The sequence below is a fragment of the Mustela nivalis genome, assembly GCF_964662115.1.
Source record: "Mustela nivalis genome assembly, chromosome: 1".
NCBI lineage: Eukaryota > Metazoa > Chordata > Mammalia > Carnivora > Mustelidae > Mustela > Mustela nivalis.
The window spans coordinates 149,807,163-149,833,358 of NC_139020.1; the positions used below are offsets into that span (position 1 = coordinate 149,807,163).

Consider the following 26,196-nt stretch of genomic DNA (forward strand, 5'->3'; position numbering starts at 1 on the left):
TGGAAAGTAGGCAATCCTCCCAGTCTATATTTTTCCTCTGAAGCCCTTGCAGGTGGTGGTGGTTTATTTCCATAGGCCTCCTGCTGCCCCAGAACATGAAGGAAGTACTTCTCACTGTTACTTTTAAGCTATGCTCCCTTTCTCCTTCCTTGTAAGACCCCCAACTTTGAATTTCATGTTACCAAATTTCAACCAATCAGTCACTCAGTTATTGCAGTCATCTTTTTTTTTTTTCAGTGTTCCAAAATTCATTGTTTCTGCACCACGCCCAGTACTCCATGCAATACGTGCCCTACTTAATACCTACTACCAGGCTCACCCAACCCCCCACACCCCCTCCCCTCCAAAACCCTCAGTTTGTTTCTGAGTCCATATTGCAGTCATCTTAGTGATTTCTGGGTGAGTCCTCATTTTTAAAATTTTAGGTCCTGGTTCACTGTCATTATCTGACGCTACTAAATTCTCGGTGATTTCAGAAGATATCCAAATGGACCTTCCAGTACCCTAGCATTTCTGTTCCCTGTATCTCTCTTACAGTGGGATATCTTCAGCTTCTCAGTCCTATGATCATATGTTAGACCTTGATATTTCCAATCACATATAATACCAAATTCAGAGTTCAGTGTTAACTACTACCTTTCTACCCTTTCAGCTCACTCCCTCAGTACCTTCCTCTTGCTGTCATTTGGCCCACCTACGATTCTTGATTCGACTCTATTCACACTTTTTCTTTACTTTTTTTTTTTTTTTTTTGCAATTTATTTATTTTAGGAGTGCCTGGGTGGCTTAGCCATTAAGCATCTGCCTTCCACTCGATTCATGATCCCAGGGTCCTGAGATTGAGCCCCACATTGGGCTCCCTGTGGTGGGAATCCTGCTTCTCCCTCTCCTACTCCCTTTGCTTGTATTCCTCTCTTGCTGACTCTCTCTGTCAAATAAATAAATAAAATCTTAAAAAAAAATGTTTACTTTAGAGAGAGCTCATGAGCCAGGGACAGGCAGAGGGAGAGGAAGAGAAGCAGACTCCCCACTGAGTGCGGCTCCAACTCACAATCCTGAGATCATGACCTGAGTCAAGCTGGAGTGAGCCACCTAGGTGCTTCACATCCTCTTGAACACCTTTTTTTCCCTTCAGCCAGTTTTAATTTTCATGGACAGTCGTTGTATTTCATTGCATATAGCTTTGTCTCTCTTGCCCTCTCTTGCTTTATTTCCTTCCCATCTTTTTTATTTTAGCAGAACTGTAACCCTGATTAAATGTGATTTTTCACTTCCTTTTAGTCACCTAAGCAGTTGAATGTGGTCGAAAAGTACTGAGTGGTCTCACTTGAAGTTCACAGCCTTAGTGTTCTAGTGCATCCTTTTGCCACTGCGTTGTTCCCATAGTGGCCTTGTCCACTGTTCCCCATCCCAGCACTCGATGACTCCAGGACTCCTTGGACCCTCCTACCTCCCACCACATCCTCCCCATTCCCGCTTTCCACTGATTGAGTCCTTTACTTTGTACTTCCTTCTAAGCTTAGATGTTTTTCTTGACATATTTAGGTGTGGTTTTCTTTTTTTTTAAAAGATTTTATTTATTTATTTGACAGAGAACACAAGTAGGCAGAGAGGCAGGCAGAGAGAGTGAAGCAGGCTCTGCACTGAGCAGAGAGCCCGATGCGGGGCTCGATCCCAGGACCCCGGGATCATGACCTGAGCCGAAGGCAGAGGCTTTAACCCACTGAGCCACCCAGGCACCCCATTTTTTTTTTTTAAAGATTTTATTTATTTATTTGACAGACAGAGAACACAAGTAGGCAGAGAGGCAGGCAGAGAGGGAGAGAAGCAGGTTCTGCACTGAGCAGAGAGCCTGGGTTTGGTTTTCTTTTATTTGTCCTGCTTTGGTTATTTGGGCTTCTCCAGTCCTTGAATTGATATATTTCATTAGTTCTGGAACTTGCTCAGCCTTTAATTCAAATACTTCCTCCACAATATTTTTCCCTCTTCTAGAACTTCAATTCAATGGAAAATCTCACTATATCCTTTCTTTCTCTTTTGCATTTTCCCTCATTTCACTCTGCTGCCTTCTGAATAACTTATTTTTGCCTATATGCCGGTCTACTTATTCACTCTACTCTACATTTCTGTCTGAACTACTTTTAAAGCTAAGTTTTTAATTTTAGCAATTTTGTTTTCCAGTTCTAGAAGTTCTATTGGGGAATGCCTGGGTGTCTCTATCAAGTAAGCATCTGCCCTTGACTCAGGTCATGATTCTGGGGTCCTGGGATTGAACCCCTTATCCAGCTCCCTGCACAGCAGAGAGCCTGCTTCTCCTCCTCCTACTGTTCCCCTTGCTTGCGCTCATTCTTTGTCTTTCTGTCAAATAAATAAATAAATGGAATCTTTAAAAAAAAAAGAAAAGTTATTTGTTCCTTTTCAGTTTTGCCTACCCTTAAAATTTCCTTTTCCTTGCAATCTTCTTGGGCTTGTCTTTTATTTCTTTAAACAGAATAAGCATAATTTTATAGTATGAGTCCATTAATTCTAGCATCTGAATTCTTTGAGGGTATCAGTCTGTGTCCAGTTAGGAAAATAGAAACCATTTAGATGTTTAAAGCAGAGAAGGATGTAGTGAAGTATTAGTTTGCAAAGGTGCTAGAAGGGTTCGGTTCGTTGGGGGAGGACTTGTTACCTGGTTGCTCCTGGGCTAGCTGCTGAAGGCATGACTGCCCGGAAACTTCCTGTAGCACAGTCTGCGGTTTCCTGCCTCTCTGTCTTTTCCCACTACCTTTTAATTTCCCATCAATGCTTCCCTTGTACAACTTAGCAAGACTTCAGCTGGCAAGAAGTCTTATATATGTAGTTTCAGACCTCGAACCCTCTGCAACAGAGGCAGAAGAGAGCTGAATACCAACAGACAGATCTGGAACTGGGTGTAGGCCATCTGTTGTTTTTGCTATTGGTTCTTGCTCCCAGAGTCTTGTCTTTGTGTGCCTAGTTATTTTTGGGTACTGGCATTTCACAATTACTTTTAATAATTTGAAACCTTGAGAAACTTCTCATTTGGTTGTCAGATCCCTGGGAGCTCTACCTGTTGGGGATATGGGATTATAAAAACAACTGAATACTAGAACTTTCTTCAGGTTCACCCTAGTAGAAATGATGCTCTTAAATTACCTAGGCACTTGGTTTTTTCCTTTTAGTAATAATTGGTTATCAATGTTGCAGTTGGTTCATTGGTTCAGGAGGTACTGGAGACCCTTCTTTGTGCTTAAATGCTGGGGTGAATCAGTGAAGTGAAACAAATTTGGGGAGATGGTTATGTATTTATGGGTGATAGAGATTTAAGTCCTTTGTACTGTGGGAAGGTGATGAGCTTTTTGTGGATAGATAGAGCAGGACAGGAGAAGTTGGGAACATGGATGCGAGGACTGCAGCTGTCTGGCTGTCACTGTGAAGGTGACATTTAAAGGGAGTGCACTAGAGGGACATCAGCAGAAGAGTAGAGCCAAACCCAAAGCCAGTGACAGGGTGGGAAAAAGGCAGGGTGGGAGGCTGGTGTGGGGGGCAGGGAAGTGAGGGCAAGTGAAGGAGGGAAGAACAAAGTGAGTGGGGTCTTGAAGGGACCCTAGTTGAAAGACTCTAGCTGAGGGAGAGAGTTCAAAGGAATGAAATGATCTGGCTTATGTTTGACGAGGAACACTGACTGCTGTGTTGACAGGAATGCATTTTCTAATGAAGTTAAAAATTAATTGGAATTTCAAAGAAAAATGATCTTTTTTAAGATTTTATTTTCAAGTAATCTCTATACCCCACCCAACTTGGGGCTCAAATTTACAACCTAGAGATCAAGAGTTGCATGCCTTACTGACTGAGCCAGCCAGGCGCCTCTTTGTCTTGTCCTTTAAATACTTACATATATAGGACATAAGAATGTATATATTTTTTTCATCTACTGTAGAACCATTTTGACTGTTATAGTTGTTTTTCATGAAGAGAGTTGTTCTCAAGTCTTAAAGTACCTCTTTTAAGTCACCTGAAAAGTTTCTATATCTGCCACAAGGTTTTATATCTGTGTCACTTAGGTGACCTCTAGGTTGTGCTGAGAAGAGCCATAGAGGAGGATTGGCGACCATTGCTGTGTGTTTCTGTTATACTTGTATGCTTAGAAGCATTTTGACAGTTTCCAGGGATAAAGAGGAGGACTAGTGGGTAATAGGTCTCTGAATAATCAGTCTGGCGCTTTAATAGAGTATATGCAGGGAGGGGGGAATGCAATGCAGGTTTTTTCTCCCATCTTATTTATTTCAACATTTTGTTCTAAGTTGAATTCAATTAAAATGGACTAGCCAGATATCTTACTTAATGGCCTGTAGAGATAAAAAGGGAAAGCAAGCAATTCAGACAAACCCTTGCTATTGGTGTTGATGTAGTAGTTATTCATTTGGTTATATTTTTTAAAAGATTTATTTTAGAGCAAGGGGGAAAGCATAGGGCAGGGGGAGGGGCGGAGGGAAAGAGAGAATCTAGAGCAGACTCCTTGCTGAGCAGGGCTCGATCTCACAACCCTGAGATCATGATCTGAGCTGAAATCAAGGTCCATACCTTAACTAGCTGAGTCATCGAAGCACCCCTCATTTGGAGATTTTATTATTTTACTTTTTGTTGAGGAACAAACATGGAAACATTATCAAGATACAGAGGTACAAATCAGTGATTTATCTCAAAAACAAATACCTATAACTCCTACATTAATGATGGGAATGTAAAAATGGTGCAGCTGCTTTAGAAAGCGTTAAGCATTTCCTCAAAAAGTTAAACAGTAACCATATAACCTAGCAGTTCTACTCCTGGGCTTATATCCAGGGGAATTAAACATATGTCTACATGAAAAACATGCAGCTATTCATAGTAGCATTATTCATAATAGCTAAAAAATGGAAACAACCCAAATGTCCCAGAATGGATAAACACAGTGTGGTCTATCCATACATAAGGGAATATCGTTCACCCCCAAAAAGGAATGGTGAAGTACTGATATATGCTACAACAGGGGTGAATCTTGATAACATATTAAGTAAAAGAAGACCATATGATTCTATTTGTATTAAATGTTTAGAATAGGCAAATGCATAGAGACAAAATAGATCACTGCCAATACCAGGGGTAGGGTTGGGGGATAGGGCTGGGGAATGACTGCTAATGGGTGTGAGATTTTTTTTGAGGTGATGAAAATGTTCTGGAATTAGGTAGCTGTGGTAATGCACAACTCTATTAATTTACCAGAACCCGTCAAATTACACACTTTAAAAGGGTGAATTTTTATGGAATATAAGTTATATTTGCAGCTCTTTTTACAGCAAAACAAAATAAACACATCCATGTGTGTTTGGGTTAACAGAGAACATAGAGAGTGCCCCAGAAGCTCCCCTCGACCCTCCTCCCTTCCAATCAATGCCACAAATTATTCTTGGGGGAAAAAATAGCAGCTGTTTCTACTGCTGCTGTTCCCTTGCAGAAGAAGCTTTATGCTCTCAGTGTTTGCTAGGCCTTGCAGGGTACTTTTTGTAAAGTACCATTTTAATCAAATGCTTCTTTGTGATTTTATAGTACCAATATGACCTACCTTTCAAAACAGGTAGCTATGCACTCTTGACTTGCTGTCTTTTTAAGACTTTTTTTAGATTTATTTATTTCGGAGACAGAGAGGACGCGCGAACATGAGAAGGGGGAGGGTCAGAGGAAGAAGCAGACTCCCTACCAAGTAGGGGCTCAATCCCATGACCCTGGAATCACGACCTGAGCCAAAGGCAGACGCCTAGCCGACTGAGCCACCCAGGAGTCCTACCTGCTCTTGTTTTAATAGAGATAATATGGAGTTTAAAGTTTTTGAAGAATTTTTTGAAGTAGCATGTATAGTATTAGATCTCTTGATCAGTAAGTAGCATGGGCTTTATTAACTATTAAATACTTTTTATTTTATCTGCCTCATCGTAACTGCTCCCCCCTTCCCCACACCCACACTAGAGATATAGGTTATTAAACTCTCTTTTGGGGAGCCAGATTAACATGAATAGTTCTTTTATTCTGTGTGACATTTTGGAGTTTAAATTTTTTTTTAAACTCTATTTATTTATTTGACAGATCACAAGTAGGCAAGAGAGAGAGCGGGAAGCAGGATCCCCGCCGAGCAAGAGAGCCTGATGCACGGCTTGATCCCAGGACCCTGAGATCATGACCTGAGCTGAAGGCAGAGGCTTAACCCACTGAGCCACCCAGGCACCCCTTAAATGTTATTTTTATTTATTTTTTTAATAAAGGTTTTATATATTTTTTAAATAATTGCTACACCCACCATGGAGCTTGAACTCACAACCCTGAGATCAAGAGTTGCACACTCCACGGACTGAGCAGGCACTCCTGAGCTTAAATTTTAAAAGAATCTGCGCTTCCGTGTTTTTATATGCTTTTAAATATTTTAAACTCAAGACCAGTGTTGGTTCTCTTGCCTTTCAGCGATGTCTTGGCGTTGCCCATTTTTAAACAAGAAGATTCCAGCCTTCCACTGGACGGTGAGACTAAACACCCACCCTTTCAGTATGTGATGTGCGCTGCCACCTCGCCTGCGGTAAAACTGCACGACGAGACTCTCACTTACTTGAACCAAGGTGAGTATGGCTGCATCGTGCTCTGAACGAAGGACGGACACACAGCTTGAGTGTTTGGGCTTTACAGCCGAATTTACAAGTAGTAATTTAAAATTAGATGATTTTTCTTAAATTTGATAACTTTAGTTAACAAAAACCATAGGCATTTACTGTTAGCCAGCAGAGTTGTAGTTCATGGAACCTGATATGCACAAAGAGGGCCCATGCAATAAGATTTTTTACAGGGTTTTTCAGGCGAAATCCAAAGGAGAAGCAAGTAGGAAAGGATGTCAGTTATTTTTAGGAATGCTGGTTTCAATATGGAACTTGAGAATGAATCAAGGAACCTGGGTCTCAGGCCTGAAGCAGGTTTGTGCTGAAAATAGACAAGCTGCACCAAGATGGAGTCTGTGGCTAAAATAAGCCATGTCCGGGGTGCCTGGGTGGCTCAGTAGGTTAAGCCACTGCCTTCGGCTCAGGTCATGATCTCAGGGTCCTGGGATCGAGTCCTGCATCAGGCTCTCTGCTCAGCAGGGAGCCTTCTTCCTCCTCTCTCTCTCTCTCTCTGCCTGCCTCTCTGCCTACTTGTGATCTCTCTCTGTCAAATAAATAAATAAAATCTTAAAAAAAATAAAATAAAATAAGCCATGTCCGATTTTGTCTACTCATATCTTGTTCGCACTTTATGAGAATATGAAGTTTTGCTGATAGGAAAGTGAGAGCTGGCAGAGTGGAAAATGGAGATGTGGGGGTAGAATTTACTCTTGGAAATTATAAGGTATTTTTTTGAGGTTCTCTCAGCAGTTTGGGCATAGGCCAGTGTGACTAACCAAATTAAACAAAAGTACTTTGTTACATAGCTATGAATTTGTTGGATACATTGAAAGCACGTTGCACCCTTATTTTTAAATAAAGTTATAACTTTTATTCTTATAAAAATAGTACATCCTCTCACTGTAGAAAGATTAGGAAATATGTCAAGACATAAAGCTGGAAATTAACTGCTCTCACCAAGATAAAGTAGTTTACCTTATAGGTATATTTTCTTATGTGTACATCTACTTTATTTTAATAAAATTGGAGTTAATATCCGTTCACTTAAGAACATATTATAATTATTTTTCTGTCATTAAATAGAATCTTTAATTCTTTGAATGTTTGGACAGAGCTCTGGGTTTTGGACTGCTATGATTAGCATTCTGAAATGTGGAAGAATAACTTTAGCTTTTCATTCGATAGATAAATGCAGGATCTATGAAGTTTTACCCCCGGTTATTCTACCATAGCACTTGTACAATACCCTAACTCTGTTGTTAACATTGTTTGGGTAGTCATTCTGTTGTTTGAGACTTACATGTCTTTTTTTTTTTTTTAAAAGAGAGAGCATGGAGGAGTGGAAGAAGTGGACTTCCCTCTGAGCAGGAAGCCCAATGTAGGACTCAAACCCAGGACCCTGGGATCATGACCTGAGCTAAAGGCAGACGTTTAACCATCAGAGCCACTTAGGCATCCCTTAAGTGTCCTATTTGAAAGGCCCTTCATTGAGCTTTTCCCTTTCTATCTGCCCCTCACTCCGCTCGAGTCTGCTTCTCTCTCTGCTCTTTATCCCACTTGTGGTCTCTCTCAAATAAAGAAAATCTTAACCACAAAAAAAGAAACTACTTTAAATTTATATGGCAAGATTTATTTTAGATGTAAAAATAATCAGAAGAAACCATGTGGGGGCACAGTTATTCACTCTAGCTTTATTTCTAATGACTAGGAAATAACCTGTATTTCTCTTACTTGGAGAATATTTGAGTAAGAACTGTTATTTGCATATAATGGGATGAATGAGTGTACGTGCGTGCACACACACACACACACACACCCTTGTTTAAGGGAATGTGTTGGATGTGTCTGTCTGTTGGCCTGGGGAAGTATCCATAATTTATCACTGTTATTACTAAATGGAAAAAGATCTCTCGTGTTTTTAAAAATTGCAATTCCCCATCTGTAGTGATGATATATTAGATTGACATTCTCTGAGTGCTTACTATGTATTAAGCATTGTACTAAGTACTATACATGTGTTTTTTAATTCCCACAGTAACTCTAGTAGAAAAAGTTTTATTAATCCATTTTAGGGGTACTTGGCTGGCTGAGTTGTTAGAACATGTGACTTTTTTTTTTTTTTTAATCTTTTTCAGAGAGAGAGAGTGCATGGTGAGGGGAGAAGGAGAGAAAGAATCCTAAGCAGGCTCCACACCCAGCACAGAGCTCTATGTGGGGCTTGATCTCATCTCCCAGAGATCATGACCTGAGCCAAAATCAAGAGTTGGATGCTTAAAACAGAGCCACCCAGGCACCCCTGAGGTCCAGTATGTGACTCTTGATCTTAGGGTCATGAGTTCAAGCTTACTTTAAAAAGATCCACTTTCAGATTTAAAAACCAAGCTGAGAGCAGTTGATTAACTTGTTCAGTGTGAATTTTATCAAGCTTAGATTTGAAAAACAACTCTTACAATTTTTACATGTATTATTCCCTTGAAACTACTGTCTCTGTCCAGTATTTCCAGCACCTTAGCAGGCTCCGTTGTATGCCCCTCCCAGATGATACTCCAGCTTGACTAACTAGTGTAAGTGCCGGCGATTTTCTTGCACTTGACTCTGCTCACTGCAGTATTTTTTATTTTTTATTTTTTTTCTTAAGATTTTAAGCTCCCAAGCTGGGAGCCAGACACAGGACTCAACCTCAGGGCCCCAGGACCATGACCTGAGCTAAAGGCAGATGCTCAGCCAGTTGAGCCGCCTAGGCATCCCTGCTCACTCCAGTATTAATAATGTATCTTGGCTGTAGAATATATCTTTTAATTTCTTTGTCTTTTAAGAAAAAAGTGGAAAAGTGAACTGTATATGTGCCTGGGTAGCTCGGACAGTTAAATGACTGCCTTCGGCTCAGGTCATGATCTCTGTCCTGGGATTGAGCCCTGCATTGGGCTCTCCGCTCAGCGGGGAGCCTACTTCCGGCCCTTCAACCCCCACCCTGCCTGCCTCACTGCCTATGTGTGATCACACTCTCTCTGTCAAATAAATAAATAAAATCTTAAAAAACAAAAACATATGAATGGGGATCTGGGTGGCTCAGTTGGTTAAGCATCTGCCTTCAGCTCAGGTCATGATCCCAGGGTTCTGGGATTGAATCCCACATTGGGCTCCCTGCTCAGCAGGGAGTCTGCTTCTCCCTCTGCCCCTCCCCCCTGCTTGTGTTCTTTCTCTTGTGTGCTCTCGCTCTCTCTGTCTCAAATCTTTAAGAAAAAACATGAATAATGGGGTGCCTGGGTGGCTCAGTTGGTTAAGCGTTCAACTCGTGATTCTGGCTCAGGTCATGGTCTCAGGATTGTGAGATCTGGCCCCGTGTTGGGCTCCCCATTCAGGGAGGAGTCTGTTTCTCTCTCCCTCTCCCTCTGCTCCTTCCCTTGCTTGAGCACATGCGTGCGCTTGCTTTCTCTCTCTCTCTAAAATAACTAAAATTGTTATTTAAAAATTGCCATTTGGGGGAGGCCTACTTGGCTCATTCAGTTAAATGTCTGCCTTTGGCTCAGGTCATGATCCCAGGGTCTGGGGTCAAGTCCTGCATCAGGCTCTCTGCTCAGGAGGGAGATTTTTTAATTTAATTTAAAGATTTTTAAATCTTATTAAAAAAAGAAATTAAAAATGCCGTTTGAATAACTATTAAAAACACATTAAAGTATTCATAAAGGAATTATTTCATATACCTTTTAAAAGAATTGTAAAAACTTAAATACAATACATGAGTGTCAGGTATACATATTACAGTGTGTATAGTTCTTTCACAGACTTGTCTCCTAGCATTTATCACTTGGACAAAAGGTTCTGGATGCATGATTTTTCATGGTTCCCCTGAGATTGTTTTCAATTTTTTATATATGTGTATGTTTCTAAGGAGAGGATCCATAGCTCTTTCCAGAGACAGCAAGGTTTGGCTTGGGGAGAGGTATGGCTGAGTGTCCTTCACCCCATCTCTTTATTTTTTATTTTTTATTTTTTTAAGATTTATTTATTTGACAGAGAGAAATCACAAGTAGACAGAGAGGAAGCCAGAGAGAGAGAGAGAGAGGGAAGCAGGCTCCCTGCTTAGCAGAGAGCCCGATGCGGGACTCGATCCCAGGACCCTGAGATCATGATCCGAGCCGAAGGCAGCGGCTTAATCCACTGAGCCACCCAGGCGCCCCCACCCCATCTCTTTAAAGCTGCGGAAGCAAACAGAGGTCCAGGCTCAGCAAAGTACCTTCAGGTGATAGGACTCCCTTTTCAAAGGAAATATTCTCAGTAGTGCATGTGCAGTTTTGACTTTTTCTTTTTCTTTTTTTTTTTTTTTTTAAATAGAAACCTTTCCTGAAAAATAGTGTAAAGAGAATTTGGGTTAGGTATGGACAATAGTAATGAGACTTGATTATTTTTTTATTTTTTTTTATTTTATTTTTTTTAGATTTTATTCATTTATTTGACAGAGAGACAAGAGATCACAAGCAGGCGGAGAGGCGGGCGGGGGCGGGGAACAGGCTCCCTGCCGAGCAGAGAGCCCAAGGCGATCCCAGGACCCTGAGATCAGGACCCAAGCTTGAAGGCAGAGGCTTAACCCACTGAGCCACCCAGGCACCCCGAGACTTGATTTATTTTATCTGGAATCCAGTAAAACCCCATGAAAATTTTTTTCAGCTGGAGTAACATTGTCATGGAAAGTTCTTGTGAAGTCTTCCTGGCTGACACCATTTTAGTATTGATGATTTGACATAATTTACTGCCTGTGTTTTTAGGAATCAGATTGTCACTCATTTTTAAGGCTTATGAATCCTTTTTTTTCCTTTGATTTAAAGATTTCATTTGTGTATTTGACAGAGAGAAACAGTGAGAGAGGGAACACAAGCAGAGGGAGTGGGAGAGGGAGAAACAGGCTTTTCACTGAGCAGAGAGCCCAATGCGGGCTCAATCCCAGGACTCTGGGATCATGACCTGAGCTGAAGGCAGACGCCTAACGACTGAGCCACCCAGGCACCTCTCATGAATCCATTTTCTTGAATTCAGATGAATTCTTCAGTTCCACCAAGGAAAATGACTTAACATGGCAATGTTGCCATTTTTTTTAATATCAAAAAAGGACATATAAATTCTGTAAGAAGGGATTAGCCAGCACAAGTTTATTCTTTTTTAACTCACATGTGAGTTTAGCTGCATTCATTCTAGTATACGGGAGGAAAATTGGAAATAATGGGTGATTAATGAAAGCACAGTTATCTCCATTTTATGATTATATGAAAACTTCAGAAGGAGTAATTACTCCTACATTACCTAGTTGGATTATTGACCATGCCATGCTTTTTACAGATAAAGATTTAAGAGTATTCTGATTACAAATCTAGTTTTCTTAACTACCCAAGTAATTACTGGAATAGTTACTAGAAAAGTTCCAATGTTTTCTAAGTTTTTAGTTGTCACCATTTAAAATTTAAAAAGGTTTTTTTATTTTTATTTTTATTTTTTTTAAGATTTTATTGACAGAGCAGGAGAACACAGGCAGGGTTGAGGGGCAGAGGGAGAAGCAGGACCCCCTGCTGGGCAGGGAGCCCAATGGGACATGATCCCAGGACCCCTGGTATCATGACCTGAACTGAAGGCAGTCACTTACTGAGCTACCCAGGTGCCCCAGAATTTAACAGTTTAAATAGATGATTTATATCGATGGTTCAAAAATCAAAAGGTATGAGAGGGTATACAATAAAATGTCTTCTTTGCCTGTCTCCCATTTACTGAATTCTGCTTGCCTCAGGCAGCCACTGAATTAGAACCATTTAAAAATACCTAAGAGGATTCTAATCACATTTTATGACAGTCTTTATATAACAAAAATTTATATAGTTAATATTTTATTGAATTTATTCCAGTAGACAGTTGTTCATGTGATGGGTGAATTGTGTGCTTAAGCGGGATTATGGTTAATGTGATGGTCTTGTCACTAAAGGATGAAATGTAAAAAAGAATTTAACCTTAGCATCTCTGTGGTAAGGTGTGGTAGTTGCTGTCATATGTGGCTGCCGATGAAACTCCACTGCCTGGGATATAAACACCTCTGTTGCCTGTTAGATGTCCTTAAGCACATTCTTCACATACCTTTTGGTTTCTTTTAAATGTTTTTTCACCTAGTTACAGTGAGCAGTGATTTAAAGTCTCTTGTGTCTTTTCTGCATGTAGTGGGGTGGGAGGTGGAGAGGGCCCTGGTGAGTAGGGGCTGTCTGCAATCTCTGGAACGAGGCTGCCTGTGTGGGAATTCCATGCCCTCATTTGCTAGCCTAGGCAAGTTCCTTAATTTAATTCTCTCCACATAAGGTAGTTGAGAATTAAATTGTATAATGTGTATAATGCACTTCTAAGCTGGGCAGCACACAGGAAGCACATGAACTTTGCTGCTGTTACTGTCGTTTATAGCTAAGTAGCTTTTTTTTTTTTTTAAAGATTTTATTTATTTATTTGACAGAGATCACAGGCAGGCAGAGAGAGAGGAGGAAGCAGGCCCCCCGCTGAGCAGAGAGCCCGATGCGGGCTCGATCCCAGGACTCTGAGATCATGACCTGAGCCGAAGGCAGCGGCTTAACCCACTGAGCCACCCAGGCGCCCCAGCTTTTTGGTTTCTGACTGTACTGGAAAACCCAACTGTTTAGACCTTGGTTGCTCTGTTAGTTTCCTGTTGCTGTTGGATGAGCAGCTCTTTTAAATGGTTAGGACCTAACCTGGGACTCCATACCTGTGTAATGACTCAGGAGATCTGTCACGTATGTTGGAAACTGTGTTGTTATATTCTTTGATTTTTTTATATTATTTTTTAAAAATATTTTATTTCTTTTAAGATTTTATTTATTTATCAGAGAGTACAAGCCGGGGGGAAGGACAGAGGAGAGGGAGAAGCAAACTCCTCGCTGAGCAGGGAATCTGATGTGGGGCTTGATCCCAGGACCCTGAGGTCACGACCTAAGCTGAAGTCAGACGCTTAGCCAGCTGAGCCACTCAGGTGCTCCTGTAGATTTTATTTTTAAGTAATCTCTGTACCCAACATGGGGCTTGAACTTACAACCCCAAGATCAGGAGTCACGGTCCTTTGATTAAGCCAGCCAGGTGCCCCTAGAGAAACCATTTGAAGAATAACAAGTGTATGGGGACTTTTTTTTTTTTAATTACTTTTGATTTTAGAAGAATAAAAGTCTGTGGTAGTTTAATGTAGGAACAACAAATCCTGAGCTGTGTTTGTAGAAATAGATTAAACTTTATATTGAGTACAGAAATGTTCTTGTTAGATTGATTGGAAAAAATGATACAAAGACAGGAACATTGAGGTTTGTCCTTGATTTGATTTTTTTTCAGTCATGAAAATTTGAGATTTTGAGGATCATAAGATAATCCTGGTGGGACAAGTTATCCTGGGCAGGTTGCTCGGCACCTCTTTCACCGCCCATCTCACTGGCTGCTTTTCTTACTGTCTATCCTAGAGAAGTATCTTGACCCTCTTCTCTTTTTTCTACATTCACTCCTCAGATGATCATGTCTTTAAGTAGCTTTACCTAACAGCTGTAACCCTGAAAAGTCCTCTGTTAATATCTCCAATTGGGATTTCTTCCTCTTAGCTCCACATTTGTAAATCAACCTGATTATCAATTTGGATGGCCAGTAGGTATCTCAGACTTAATGTAGTCAATTGCACTTATGATTTTCTCCCCTAGATCTACTCCTGGTGGTTTTCCTCATGTTGAGGACCTTCTGTGGCCAGAAGTTTGGAATAATCCTCAACTCTTCCACCCCCCCCCCCCACACTATATATCTAATACACCAGAAAATGCTTAGTCTCTCCCTTCAGAATAATCTCCAGAGTGACAGTTTCTTTCCATCCCCACTCCTGCTATCCATGGAGTGACTGTTTGGGACTGAGGGATTTATGCTAACCTAATATGCGAAAATTGATTTCAGTGTGATTTTAATTTGCATTTCTCTGATGAAGATTGGATGTCTTTTAATATGTTCAAGAACCATTGGCATTTCTTCTTTTGTGATTGTGTTTATGTCTTTTGCTCATTTTTTTTCTTGTAGGGATGTTGGACATTTGTGATTTTGTAGAAGGTTTTTTTTTTTTTTAATTTTTAATTTTTTATAAACATATATCTTTATCCCCAGGGGTACAGGTCTGTGAATCGCCAGGTTTACACACTTCACAGCACTCACCGAAGCACATACCCTCCCCAATGTCCATAACCCCACCCCCCTTCTGCCAACCCCCCTCCCCCCAGCAACCCTCAGTTTGTTTTGTGAGATTAAGAGTCACTTATGGTTTGTCTCCCTCCCAATCCCATCTTGTTTCATTAGCAGTTCTTTATGTATTAGTCAAATTAGCCCTTTGTGTCTAATGTGAGTTGCAGATATTCCCCCTCTTGGCATTTTTCTTTGTATTGACAAGTCAGAATCCCCTAGTCAAAGAATACAGTATTTAACTTAACAGGGGTAGCCAGGTTGCTTTTCAGAAGGACTTTCATCAGTTCATATTCCTCCCGCATTTTATGTGCGTATTTCTCACCCACTTGCTTTTTAATTAAACATTTTTTGTTGATCTGATAGCACAAACATTTTAAAATTTTTGTGAGGATGAGTAATTTTAAGTGTATGATGATATAGTTTAAAAAAATGCCTATTCATATGCTTTATTTTAAAATTTATTATTTTCTGAGTTTAGATCCTTTGTTAAGTATGCTGCAAATTTAACTCTTTAAAAATGTCTCTTGCCGGGGCGCCTGGGTGGCTCAGTGGGTTAAGCCGCTGCCTTCGGCTCAGGTCATGATCTCAGGGTCCTGGGATCAAGTCCCGCATCGGGCTCTCTGCTCAGCAGGGAGCCTGCTTCCTTCTCTCTCTCTCTCTGCCTGCCTCTCAGTGTACTTGTAATTTCTCTCTGTTAAATAAATAAATAAAATCTTTAAAAAAAAAATGTCTCTTGCCATAATATTAATTAGTGGTGATCTCTCTGTTGAATGACTTAAGGACTCTTCTTTAGTAACGTACTCTATATAATGGTTTTCTCTCACCAGCTTTGAAGTGATCTGCTTGTATTTTGTGACCAAATAAATGATCTAGTATCCTTTGTATATTTTTATATAGGGTAAGCCCCATTAGAGTGTGGACTAGATCATAAAGATCCCTAAGTTCATATGGTACTAGAAACATTCCTTAATTACTATTGATTTTCTTCATGTCAAATTATACTGTCCTATTTATTACTTAATGACAGATAATTCAGAAGTCATTTTTGCAGGTTTGGAGTACATTCTTAACTTTTGGCAGCAGCTCATTTTCTTAATTATATTGTTGGTGTGTGACCATCTGTTTGTATTTTCGTATGAACACTACCTGACCAGTGAGAGAATGTGAGTAGGGCTCATTGGTCACAAGGAAGAAGGCTCTAGGATTAAAATTTGGTCTTAGCTCACACAAAATACAGTACACATATGTTCATAGTATCACTACTCATAATAGCCAAGAAGGAGAAACAACCTAGATGTCCATCACCTGATGAATGGATGAACAAAATGTGGTATGTTTGTGCAGTGAAATAATATTTGCAATAGAATGTAATGCAGTATAGTTACACATTGGACTGACTGCAGGTTCTGTTCCAGAGCTCCACAATAAAGTAAGTATTGCAGGAAAGTGAGTCACATGAATTTTTTGGGTTCTTAGTGCATATAAAAGTTACCTTGACACCATTCTGAGTCTATTGTGTGCTGTAGTATTAATGTCTAAGAAAACATGTATATACCTTTTTTTAAAGGTTTAATTAATTTATTTATTTGATAGAGAGCGCAAGCAGGGGGAGTGGGAAAGAGAGAAGCAGGCTGCCTGCTGAGCAGGGAGCCCAACATGGGGCTCAGTCCCAGGACTCAAGATCATGACCTGAGCCAAAGGCAGATGCTTGACTGGCTACCCCAATATTTTTTTTTTTTTTTAAGATTTTATTTATTTATTTGACAGAGAGAGAGATCACAAGTAGGCAGAGAGGCAGGCAGGGGCGGGGGGAGGGGAGCAGGCTCCCTGCTGAGCAGAGGGCCCGATGTGGGGCTCAATCCCAGGACCCTGAGATCATGACCTGAGCTGAAGGCAGAGGCTTAACCAGCCACCCAGGAGCCCCCTCCCCAACATTTTTAATTTAAAAATTCTTTATTGCTTAGGCACCTGGGTGGCTTAGTTGTTAAGCATCTGCCTTTGGCTCAGGTCATGATCCCGGGGTCCTGCGATTGAGCCCTGCATTGTGTTCCCTGCCCAGTGGGAAGCCTGCTTCTCCCTCTCCCACTCCCCCTGTTTGGGTTCCCTCTTTCACTGTGTCTCTGTCAAATAAAAATTAAATTTAAAAAGATTTTTTAAAAAATTCCTTATTGCTAAAAAGTGACCTATAACGACTCTGATCATAGTTCACCATAACAACTATAATAATGATGAAAAAGTTCAAAATACTGTGAGAGTTACTAAATGTGATGCAGTGACACAAAGTGAGCAGATGCTGTTGGAAGAAAGGGTGCCCCAATAGACTTGTTTGATGCAGGGTTGTCACAGACCTTCAGTTATAAAAACAAACAAACAAACAAACAAACAAACAAAAAAACTAATTTCTGCAAAGTGCGATATTTTAGTATATGTGCTGCCGAAGCGAGCACTGCAAAGTGTGATAAAGCAGGATGCAACAAAAGGGAGATATGCCTATCCTAGTACCTTCTATAACATACGAAAACCTTGGAAACATTCTTCATAGAACTCAGTTAATCACATAGGGTGTGATTCCATTTGTATCAGGCGTGTGAAGTGGGCAAATCCCTAGAGACGGAAAGTTAGATTGATGAGGGGCTTCCAGGGGCTGGGGTAGGCAAGGATGGGAAGTGAACTGCTGAGGGATAGGATTTTCTTTTGGGGGTGATGAAAATGCTCTAAAATTGGCTTTGGTTATGGCTACACAATTCTGAATATACTAAAAACCAGTTAATTGTATACATTCTTAAAATGGTGAATTTTATGGTATGTAAGTTATATCTCAATAAAACTGATAAAAATGTGGTCGTGGATCATGAACGTATGCATAATAAAAATTTAGTGTGGGAGTATAACATGAAAATCAGTTGTAAAACTCTTGAGTCTTCTGTAATTATGCAAGGAGGAGAGGATGGTGTTGTTAGCAGGAAAGAGAAAGATCGATACGAATTTGCTTCTCCAGTTAAGAGTTGAATTTTTTTTTCTTTTAAAGATTTTATTTACTTATTAGAGTGAGAGTGAACGCATATGTGCGCGCGCGCGCGCACACACACACACACACACACGTGTGGAATTGGGAAGGAGCAGAGGGAGAGAGAGAATACTGCAGATCCTGCTCTGAGCCCCATGCAGGGCTCCATCCCACAACCCCAAGATCATGATCAGCTGAAATCAAGAGTTCATAGCTCAACCTACCAGGCTGCCCAGTCACCCCGAGAGACCACTGAATTTTTATGTTAAACAGAGTGATATTCTTTATATGGCTTGTTGGTGATACATGATTTCTTTACATTCAGTAATTTCTTTAAAATAGGTCAGTCTTATGAAATTCGGATGCTGGATAACCGGAAAATGGGAGATATGCCTGAGATCACTGGAAAATTGGTAAAGGTAAGGATGATCTTAATTCCTAAAAGATACTACAATGATTGAAAAAAGTAGCAGTTTTGCTGTTAAAGTTTTGGGGTTTTGTTTGCACAAGAGTTATTTAAAAATAATTTCACTCTGAGAAGTAATGGCTGTATTGAGACTCCTAACTAACTTTTTGAGCTGTATTTTGTTTACTTATCTGTAAAACAAATGATAGCAGTTATTGGGTAAAGTAAATGTGAAAACCCTTTGGAAACTAAGGTACCATAGTTGGGGCTGTAGGAAAAAGCCTACCACCACATCAAAGACTTCTTCTTCTTTTTTTTTTTTTTTTAAATTAACATGCAATGTATTATTTGTTTTAGGGGTATAGGTCTGTGAATCATCAGTCTTAACACAATTCACAGCTCTCACCATAGCACATACCCTCCCCATTGTCCATCACCTACCCCAGCTCTCCTACCCTCTTCCACTCCAGCAACCCTAGTTTGTTTCCTGAGATTGAGTCTCTTATGGTTTGCCGCCCTCCCTGGTTTTGTCTTGTTCCATTTTTCCCTCCAGTCCCCTGTGGTCTTCTGTCATGTTTTTCATATTCCTCATATCAGTCTCATATCAGTGAGATCATATGATAAGTGTTTTTCTCTGACTTACTTCGCTTTGCATAATACCCTCTAATTCCATCCACATCATGGTAAATGGCTAGGTTTTTTTGATGGCTGCATAATCTGCGCACGCGCATGTGTGTATGTGTACACATTACATCTTTACAGTTCATCTGTTGACAGATGTCTAGGCTCATTCCATAGTTTGGCTGTTGTGGACATTGCTGCTATAAACATGGGGGCACACGTGCCTCCTCTGATCTACATTTGTATCTTTAGGGTAAATACACAGTAGTGCGACTGCTGGGTTGTAGGGTGACGTCAAAGACTTCTAAGTTTTTCTTTCAAAATAAAAGTATGGGGGAAATGGAAGTGTTATATGAAACTTTTAAAAACCCTTTTATTTCACCTCTTAAATTTCTCTAAGTAAAATTTGAACTCTCGAGAGTTTACTTTTATTAATGTATCTGAATAAAGACAGTCATTCCAAGTATAGGAGGCATAGCTCATCCCTTTTAAGATGTATCTTCAGAACCATCTCTGCCCTCTCCAGTGTCATGCAGGGTGGGTCCTCTGGCCTCTACCTGTCACTCACCATGGTGTGTTATAGATTCTGTTGTATTACGGGGCAAGACTTTTGGAAGAAGGCAGAACTTCAGTATATCTAAGTGTTAGCAAGAGAGAAGCAGGCAAGAGTTCCTTGATACTTCCATCTTCCCACAGAGAGGCATATAGGGGCCTGGGCACTGCTGGGCCCTCACTCTAGAGAGGCAATCCCCTGGGAAGACTGCCCTCTGTGGATCTGCCTTTTTAGAGGACGAGTGCAGGAAAGGCAGCCTTCATAGGGGGAATGGATACTAACATAAAGGTGAACAAATTTGGCGTGTTTTAGCATTCCTCTGTTTAATGTGTTTAGCGTTACTCTGACTCCTGGAGGCAGGAAGCCCCCAATCCTATGAGCAGTTGAGGGAAGGGTGGCGGGTTCCTCACCAGTTAGTGTCTTGCCAATTGGACTGAGCTCCCCGTCTTCTGATTCCCGGGGCTCCCATCTTACCCGGAACAGAGGAAGAGAGGTTATTTGCCATTTATACTCTGAGACTATCGTGTCTATGCTCAATTAGGGGATTTGGTCTCTGGAGGGTAACTCAGATGGTCTTATTTTTTTGTTGTTCCTTCCTGTGGGCATTCTGGCCATAGTGCATGCTGACTGGGCTCACCATTTTAAAAAGCCATCATGGTTCAGAGTGAACAAGCCCTACGTGGGTTGGCTGTTCTCTTTTGGGCTTTCATGACAAATAGTGATGGTCTGGTCTGGTGCAGGAGCCAGACTTAATAGCTCTCATTTTCCAGTGTGCAGGAAGCTTTGAATGTCCGAGATTCTCTCAGGATGTTTTGGTCCCAAGCTGGTTTATTTTCAGGCCATTGGGTGCCCTGGCTCACCTTCAGCAGATCTGCCAATTGTCTCACACCCAGTTAAAATCCAACCAATGATACATATTTTAAGGGAAGATGTGGGTAAACTCTTCTCTCCCAATGAAAGTTAAGTTTGGTGACTGTGAGATGCTGGCTTTTTTTTTTTTTTAATCAGTATAGAAGAGTAGAAAAATTGTTTAAATTATAGATTTGTCTATAAAATTGAGTAAGGCATTATTATGTGCCCTGTATTGAGAGCCTTAAAACTGGATCCAAAAATGTTAGAACACTACTAAAAAACTACTTATATGATAAAATTGAAACATACGCAGAAGTAGAATGGTATGTTTATCCACATGTGTTTATCATACGGTGGTTTCTGATAAACTTTACATGTGTATCGTGGATGCTAGGGATAAGGTCTCCTACCAGCTGCCACAACTGTCAGCAGTTTGCTAGTGTTGTTTTATCTGTTCTGCCTTGTGCTTGCTTTTTTCTTTTTTCTTTTTCTTACTTTTTTTTTTTTTTTGGCTGGACTATAGAATTTACTGAATTTTAATTTTTCCCTTTAATTTTTTTTTAAAAGATTTTAGTTATTTATTTGACAGACACAGCGAGAGAGGAAACACAAGCAGAGAGGGTAGGAGAGGGAGAAGCAGGCTTACCGCTGAGCAGGGAGCCTGATGAGGGGCCCGATCCCAGCAGAGTCAAAGGCAGATGCTTAATAACTGAGCCACCCAGGTGCCCTTATAACAGTAATTTTAACTAAGTTCATTGTTCATAGCTATTCAGCATTCTGAGGAAAATAAAACATACTTTGGCATGTGGATCCAATGCCAAAATTTAAGTATCCCTCAAAGCATGGGGAAAGTCACTTTTGAAGCAGGTTGTCATTTATCAGTGAGGATAAGCTGACTTTCTAGGGTGGTTCCCTGTGAATAGGTGGTAAGACTTCCAAAGAATCAGTCTGATAGGGGAGACTTAAATGTTTTAAAATACTTTTGGTAAACTAGTTAAAAATACCGGTCAGATTAACTTGGAATGGCGGAATTAAGTTGTTGCATGACTGCTCTAAGTTCCCCTTCTTGGGATTTAGTTCCAAATTAAAATACGGAAAAACATTTAATATATGCGATTAAAGCAAGTCAAAAAATGAAGGCAAAAACGACTTCATCATGAGATCATGAACTGTTGACAGTAAAGAAACCATCCCCTTATCAGTGCAAAGTAGAGATTTTGTTGGCATTAAACCAGCATACTCTTTCTAGACAAGGGTACTTATTTTGAAAGCATCGGTTTCTCTAAACAGTTAACTTCCAGATTGGAAAGGTTAATTTTTAAAAGGTCCTAAATCTGTTTCATCTTCACCTGATAAACCATTTATCTGATTTGGTGGCTATGTCAGAAAATGTCCAGTTAGATCCTGAGAGCCTGCCTGGGATGCAGAGCGACAGTTGGTCACCACCACAGGTTGCAGGGTGAATTTCCTCAAAATCACATCATTTTTTGTCTAGGAGCTCCCTAAGTCTAATTCTTGGCCCCATGATCTTTGACTCTGCTAGTCTGGGGGAGTCTTGCCGAACAAAGGCTGAGGTGTCAGGGATGCTTTGGAGCTTGTTGACTGTGCTTCTGTACTCAGTGAGGTGCTCAAGTTCTATTTATTGTACTGTTAGGGCCCCTTTATCTGTTGCTGGGTGTCTGAATTAATGACCTTTCCCCTTCTGGTTTCATTTCAGTAGTTTTCTATATTGCCGCTTCTTAACTATGGTTCTTCTTTCATATATCTTACTGAAGCTGTCTTAGACTGACCTTCTAGAACGGGGTTTTATAAAGCTCAAATCTGATATCTACATTCTCATACTGTTTTCTTCTGAATTTGTGGATTTAGTTAAATATGAAAGAATAAAAATCATGTCATTTCTCTGCTGCACTTTATCCTGAGTTCAGCGTGTTGGTGAGTGTGACCCAGCAGCCACCACCAGCCCGTGCACCCTCTCTGTGAGGTCTGCAGCCAGCAGGCGGTGGCATGAAGTGGGTGTCCACCTGGGCAGGCCCTGTAGACATGGGTGCAGGTGGGGAAGGCAGATGGGCATAAATCAGAGCAGCGACTGCCTTTGTAGATTTCCACTTTGGTCCTGCAGCTGACTCGGCCTCTTTTTAAACAACAATTGACCCTTGAACAACACAGCTTTGAATGGTGTGAGTCCATTTACAGGCATATTTTTTCAATAAATACAGTACAGTACTGTACATGTATTTTATGATTTTCTTAGTAACTGATTCTTTTCCTGTAGATTGCTTTATAGTAAGAATATAGTATATAATATATATAACATATAAAATATATGTTGTTTGGCTTTTGATGTTATTAGTAAAGTATCTAGTCAGTGGTAGGCTGTTAAGTTCTCAGTGCACCTAACCCCATGTTGTGAAGGGCCAACTGTATTTCAAATTAAAATATGGCTACTTTGGGGCTCCTGGGTGACTTAGTCAGTTGGGTGTCTGCCTTCAGCTCAGGTCATTATCCTCAGGGTCCAGGGATTAAGCCCCACCATGGGCTCCCTGCTCATAGGGAACTTTCTTCTCCCTCTCCTCCCTGCTCTGCTCTCTTTTGCTCTCAAATAAATAAAATCTTTAAGAAAAAATATGGCTCCTTTTAAATAGTTTGCTTCAAAATATTTATCTGCTATGAGCAGTACCTGGTGGGTAGGGAATACAGGGCCACTAAAGTAATATTTATATGTATTGCTAACAAATTATTTCCTATTTATACCAGAGTGTCTACTGGAAATGTGAATATCTTATTGCATCATGAGAAAGTTATCTATGAATGTGTCACAAACACAAATTAGTGCAAATGTGGTATCTGAAGGCATTTGGATGACTTGTTTTCCTGTTCCTGGAGTGAAACAATAGTTGGCACTCCAAACCTCTGGGAGGCGAAGGAGGGATGGGCGGAGAGCAGAGAACTGGCCAGATTGTGGAGTGAAGTCTTCCCTAGGAACCCTAGTGTTTGGGTAAAGCTTACCTGTGGGTTGTTTTGGTTTTGTTTTGTTTTGTTTTTTCTCTTCCTAGCTTACCTCAGATAACCTCTTGCAAATGAAATAGTAGAGAATGACTTTTGCATATATGTTCCTTTTTTGCTGGGTCTTATTTTGCAGATTCTTCCACCTATTCCTTGACTATTTCTTTATTTTTTATTTCATTGAAATATATATATTGACTTGCAGTGTTATATTAGTTTCAGGTGTACAATATAATGATTCAGCATTTCTATATATTAGTATTTATCCTTGAGGGTCTTTAAAGAAGTTCAGTTACTAACTTATTTTAAATGAACAGTTTTACTATTGTACCTGGGTTTCTGTTTCTGTTTTTACTACTGTTTGGCTTTAGTAATTCCTGTGTGCATCTGATGTTTTCTTCATAGAAATAGAATTCTTGCTCAATGATTTTATGGGCATATACCTTAATTTTGAATTGCAATATCAGACTGTAAATAATAATTTTACATAGGTAATCATTTTATTTGTGCCTTTTATTTCTGAGTTATCCAGATATTCCAAGAACAAAGCAGTTCACTTAGAAAATGTTTAAAGCAGAATATTTTTTGGTATGTTCTTCTATTATAGGTTAATGCATAAGAATCGAAAATGCTTCTGCATTTTAGCTGGACCAGTTTAAAAGTATTCATTTTCCCCGCTTGTTCCATAGAGCATCATAAGAGTTGTATTCCATGACAGACGGCTACAATATACAGAGCATCAACAGCTTGAAGGCTGGAAGTGGAATCGTCCAGGAGACAGACTTCTCGATTTAGGTACGGGTGGCTGTCAGAAGACTGGAGAGATGAAGGCAGTTGTTTGGTAGAGAAGGCACCATGTATGATTGTGTGGGAGAGAGTGTTGGTGTTAGCAGATCCTGTGTGCTTTGCATTGTTAAATAATTTAGAAATGAAGTAGTTTTTTTGGTACTTAAAGAACCTGAGCCAGGAATTTGGAGTTTGAAATCATTTATTTAATTCTTAATTGACACCATCCATCATATGTTGAATAAAATGAAATAGAAACCATGGTGGGAGAAAGTCTGGTAGGTTTAGATGGGTTTCCATGTTAGCATCGTTGACCGTGAAAACATTGAAGAAAAAGGTTCTGCGTGGAGGTGAAATAATTTCATTTGAACATAATTATAGTAAGTAGTAAGCTTTTTAATTATTCATAGTGGATGAATTTCTATGTAACTTTCTTAAAAATACAGATATTCCAATGTCTGTGGGAATAATTGACACAAGGACAAATCCAAGCCAGTTAAATGCAGTTGAATTTCTGTGGGACCCTGCGAAGCGCACGTCTGCTTTCATTCAGGTTTGGAGTTTTTACATTAATAGAAGTATACTAGCCTAGTCATTTGAAAGGTCACAAATGAGGTTAAATTCTTGACACATGATCTTACCTTCTTTAAATGCTTATTTGTAAGCTATCTTGTAATGTCTTCTATTTTATATACTTCAAATTTACATATGTATAAACTTTTAAATAGTTAATTTACTACATTTATCATTTATAGGCTGACATATATAAAGACAATCTGATATGTAAAACGTGATTCAGATGTTAACTTTTGCCATTGGTAGTGACAGTAATCAAAACTTCTATTTTTCAAAAAAAAAAACAAAAAAACAAAAAAACAAAAAAAAAACAAAACTTCTATTTTTCATAAGATGCATTTCTCTTTAACCAAAGCTCCTGTTAAAAGGGTAGGATTGGTGTGCCTGGCTGGCTTGGCCAGTAGAGCATACGAATCTTCATCTCAGGGTGATAAGTTCAAGCTCAGTACTGGGTGTAGAGTTCGCTTAAAAAAATAAAACAGAATAAAAGGGTGGGATTGAAAAAACTGTATGTTTCAAGATTTTCTCTCTAGCATAATTAAAAGACATTCTAATACTGAAAATTTCAAATCCCACGAAAGTAATAGAATAGTAATGAATCCTCTATGTACCCATCACCTGGCTTCAGCAGTTATTAGTAGTTTCCTCTGTTTTAGTTATTGATGGAATACTTTTTTTTTAATAAAAGATTTTATTTATTTATTTGACAGACAGAGATCACAAACAGGCAGAGAGACAGGCAGAGAGAGAAGAGGAAACAGGCTCCCCGCTGAGCATAGAGCCTGATGTGGGGCTCAATCCCAGGATCCTGGGATCATGACCTGAGCCGAAGGCAGAGGCTTTAACCCACTGAGCCACCCAGGCACCCCTTGATGGAATGCTTTTAAGCAACTCCCAGGCATTTCATTTCACCCATAAATACTCAACTTGTATCCCTAAGAGATGAGGTTTAAAAAAAAAAAAATTTATTTATTTATTTGACAGAGATCACAAGTAGGCAGAGAGGCGGGCAGAGAGAGAAGGAGGGGAAGCAGGCTCCCTGCCGAGCAGGGAGCCCAATGTGGGGCTCGATTCCAGGACCCTGGGATCATGACCTGAGCTGAAGGCAGAGGCTTTAACCACCTGAGCTACCCAGGTGTCCCCGAGAGATCAGTTTTTTTGGAAACGTTAATATATGTCAAATATGATTGATAGTAATTTTTATACCCTGTATATTCAGATTTATAAGTGGTGGAATTAAAACTGAGTAGGTAATCTTTATGTAGAAAGGCAAATTGCTTAATTGCTGATCACTCTAAGTAGTCTCTGATTTATATGAACTGTAAAGAATATTTGTTTACTTTTGTATTTATTTTTTAAGAATCCTTAGTATTTTGTGTTTTTTTTGGTTTACCAAATACTGTCTGTATCCTGCCAACGAATAGTCATGCGGGACATGGTTCATGTTAGTTGACATTGTGCTGGT

General features: G+C 39.9%; 1 protein-coding gene across 2 annotated transcripts in view; it reads left to right on the forward strand.

Annotated features, from left to right (window-relative positions):
- UBP1 (upstream binding protein 1) overlaps nucleotides 1-26,196 on the forward strand; it is a 58,773-nt gene that overhangs the window by 9,115 nt on the left and 23,462 nt on the right. For both annotated transcript variants that reach the window (XM_082726036.1, XM_082726035.1), the window contains exons 2-5: nucleotides 6,499-6,650; nucleotides 18,274-18,350; nucleotides 24,059-24,164; nucleotides 24,602-24,708. In XM_082726036.1, coding sequence (XP_082582162.1) covers nucleotides 6,499-6,650; nucleotides 18,274-18,350; nucleotides 24,059-24,164; nucleotides 24,602-24,708 — 442 coding nt within the window. The remainder of the gene's footprint in view (nucleotides 1-6,498; nucleotides 6,651-18,273; nucleotides 18,351-24,058; nucleotides 24,165-24,601; nucleotides 24,709-26,196) is intronic.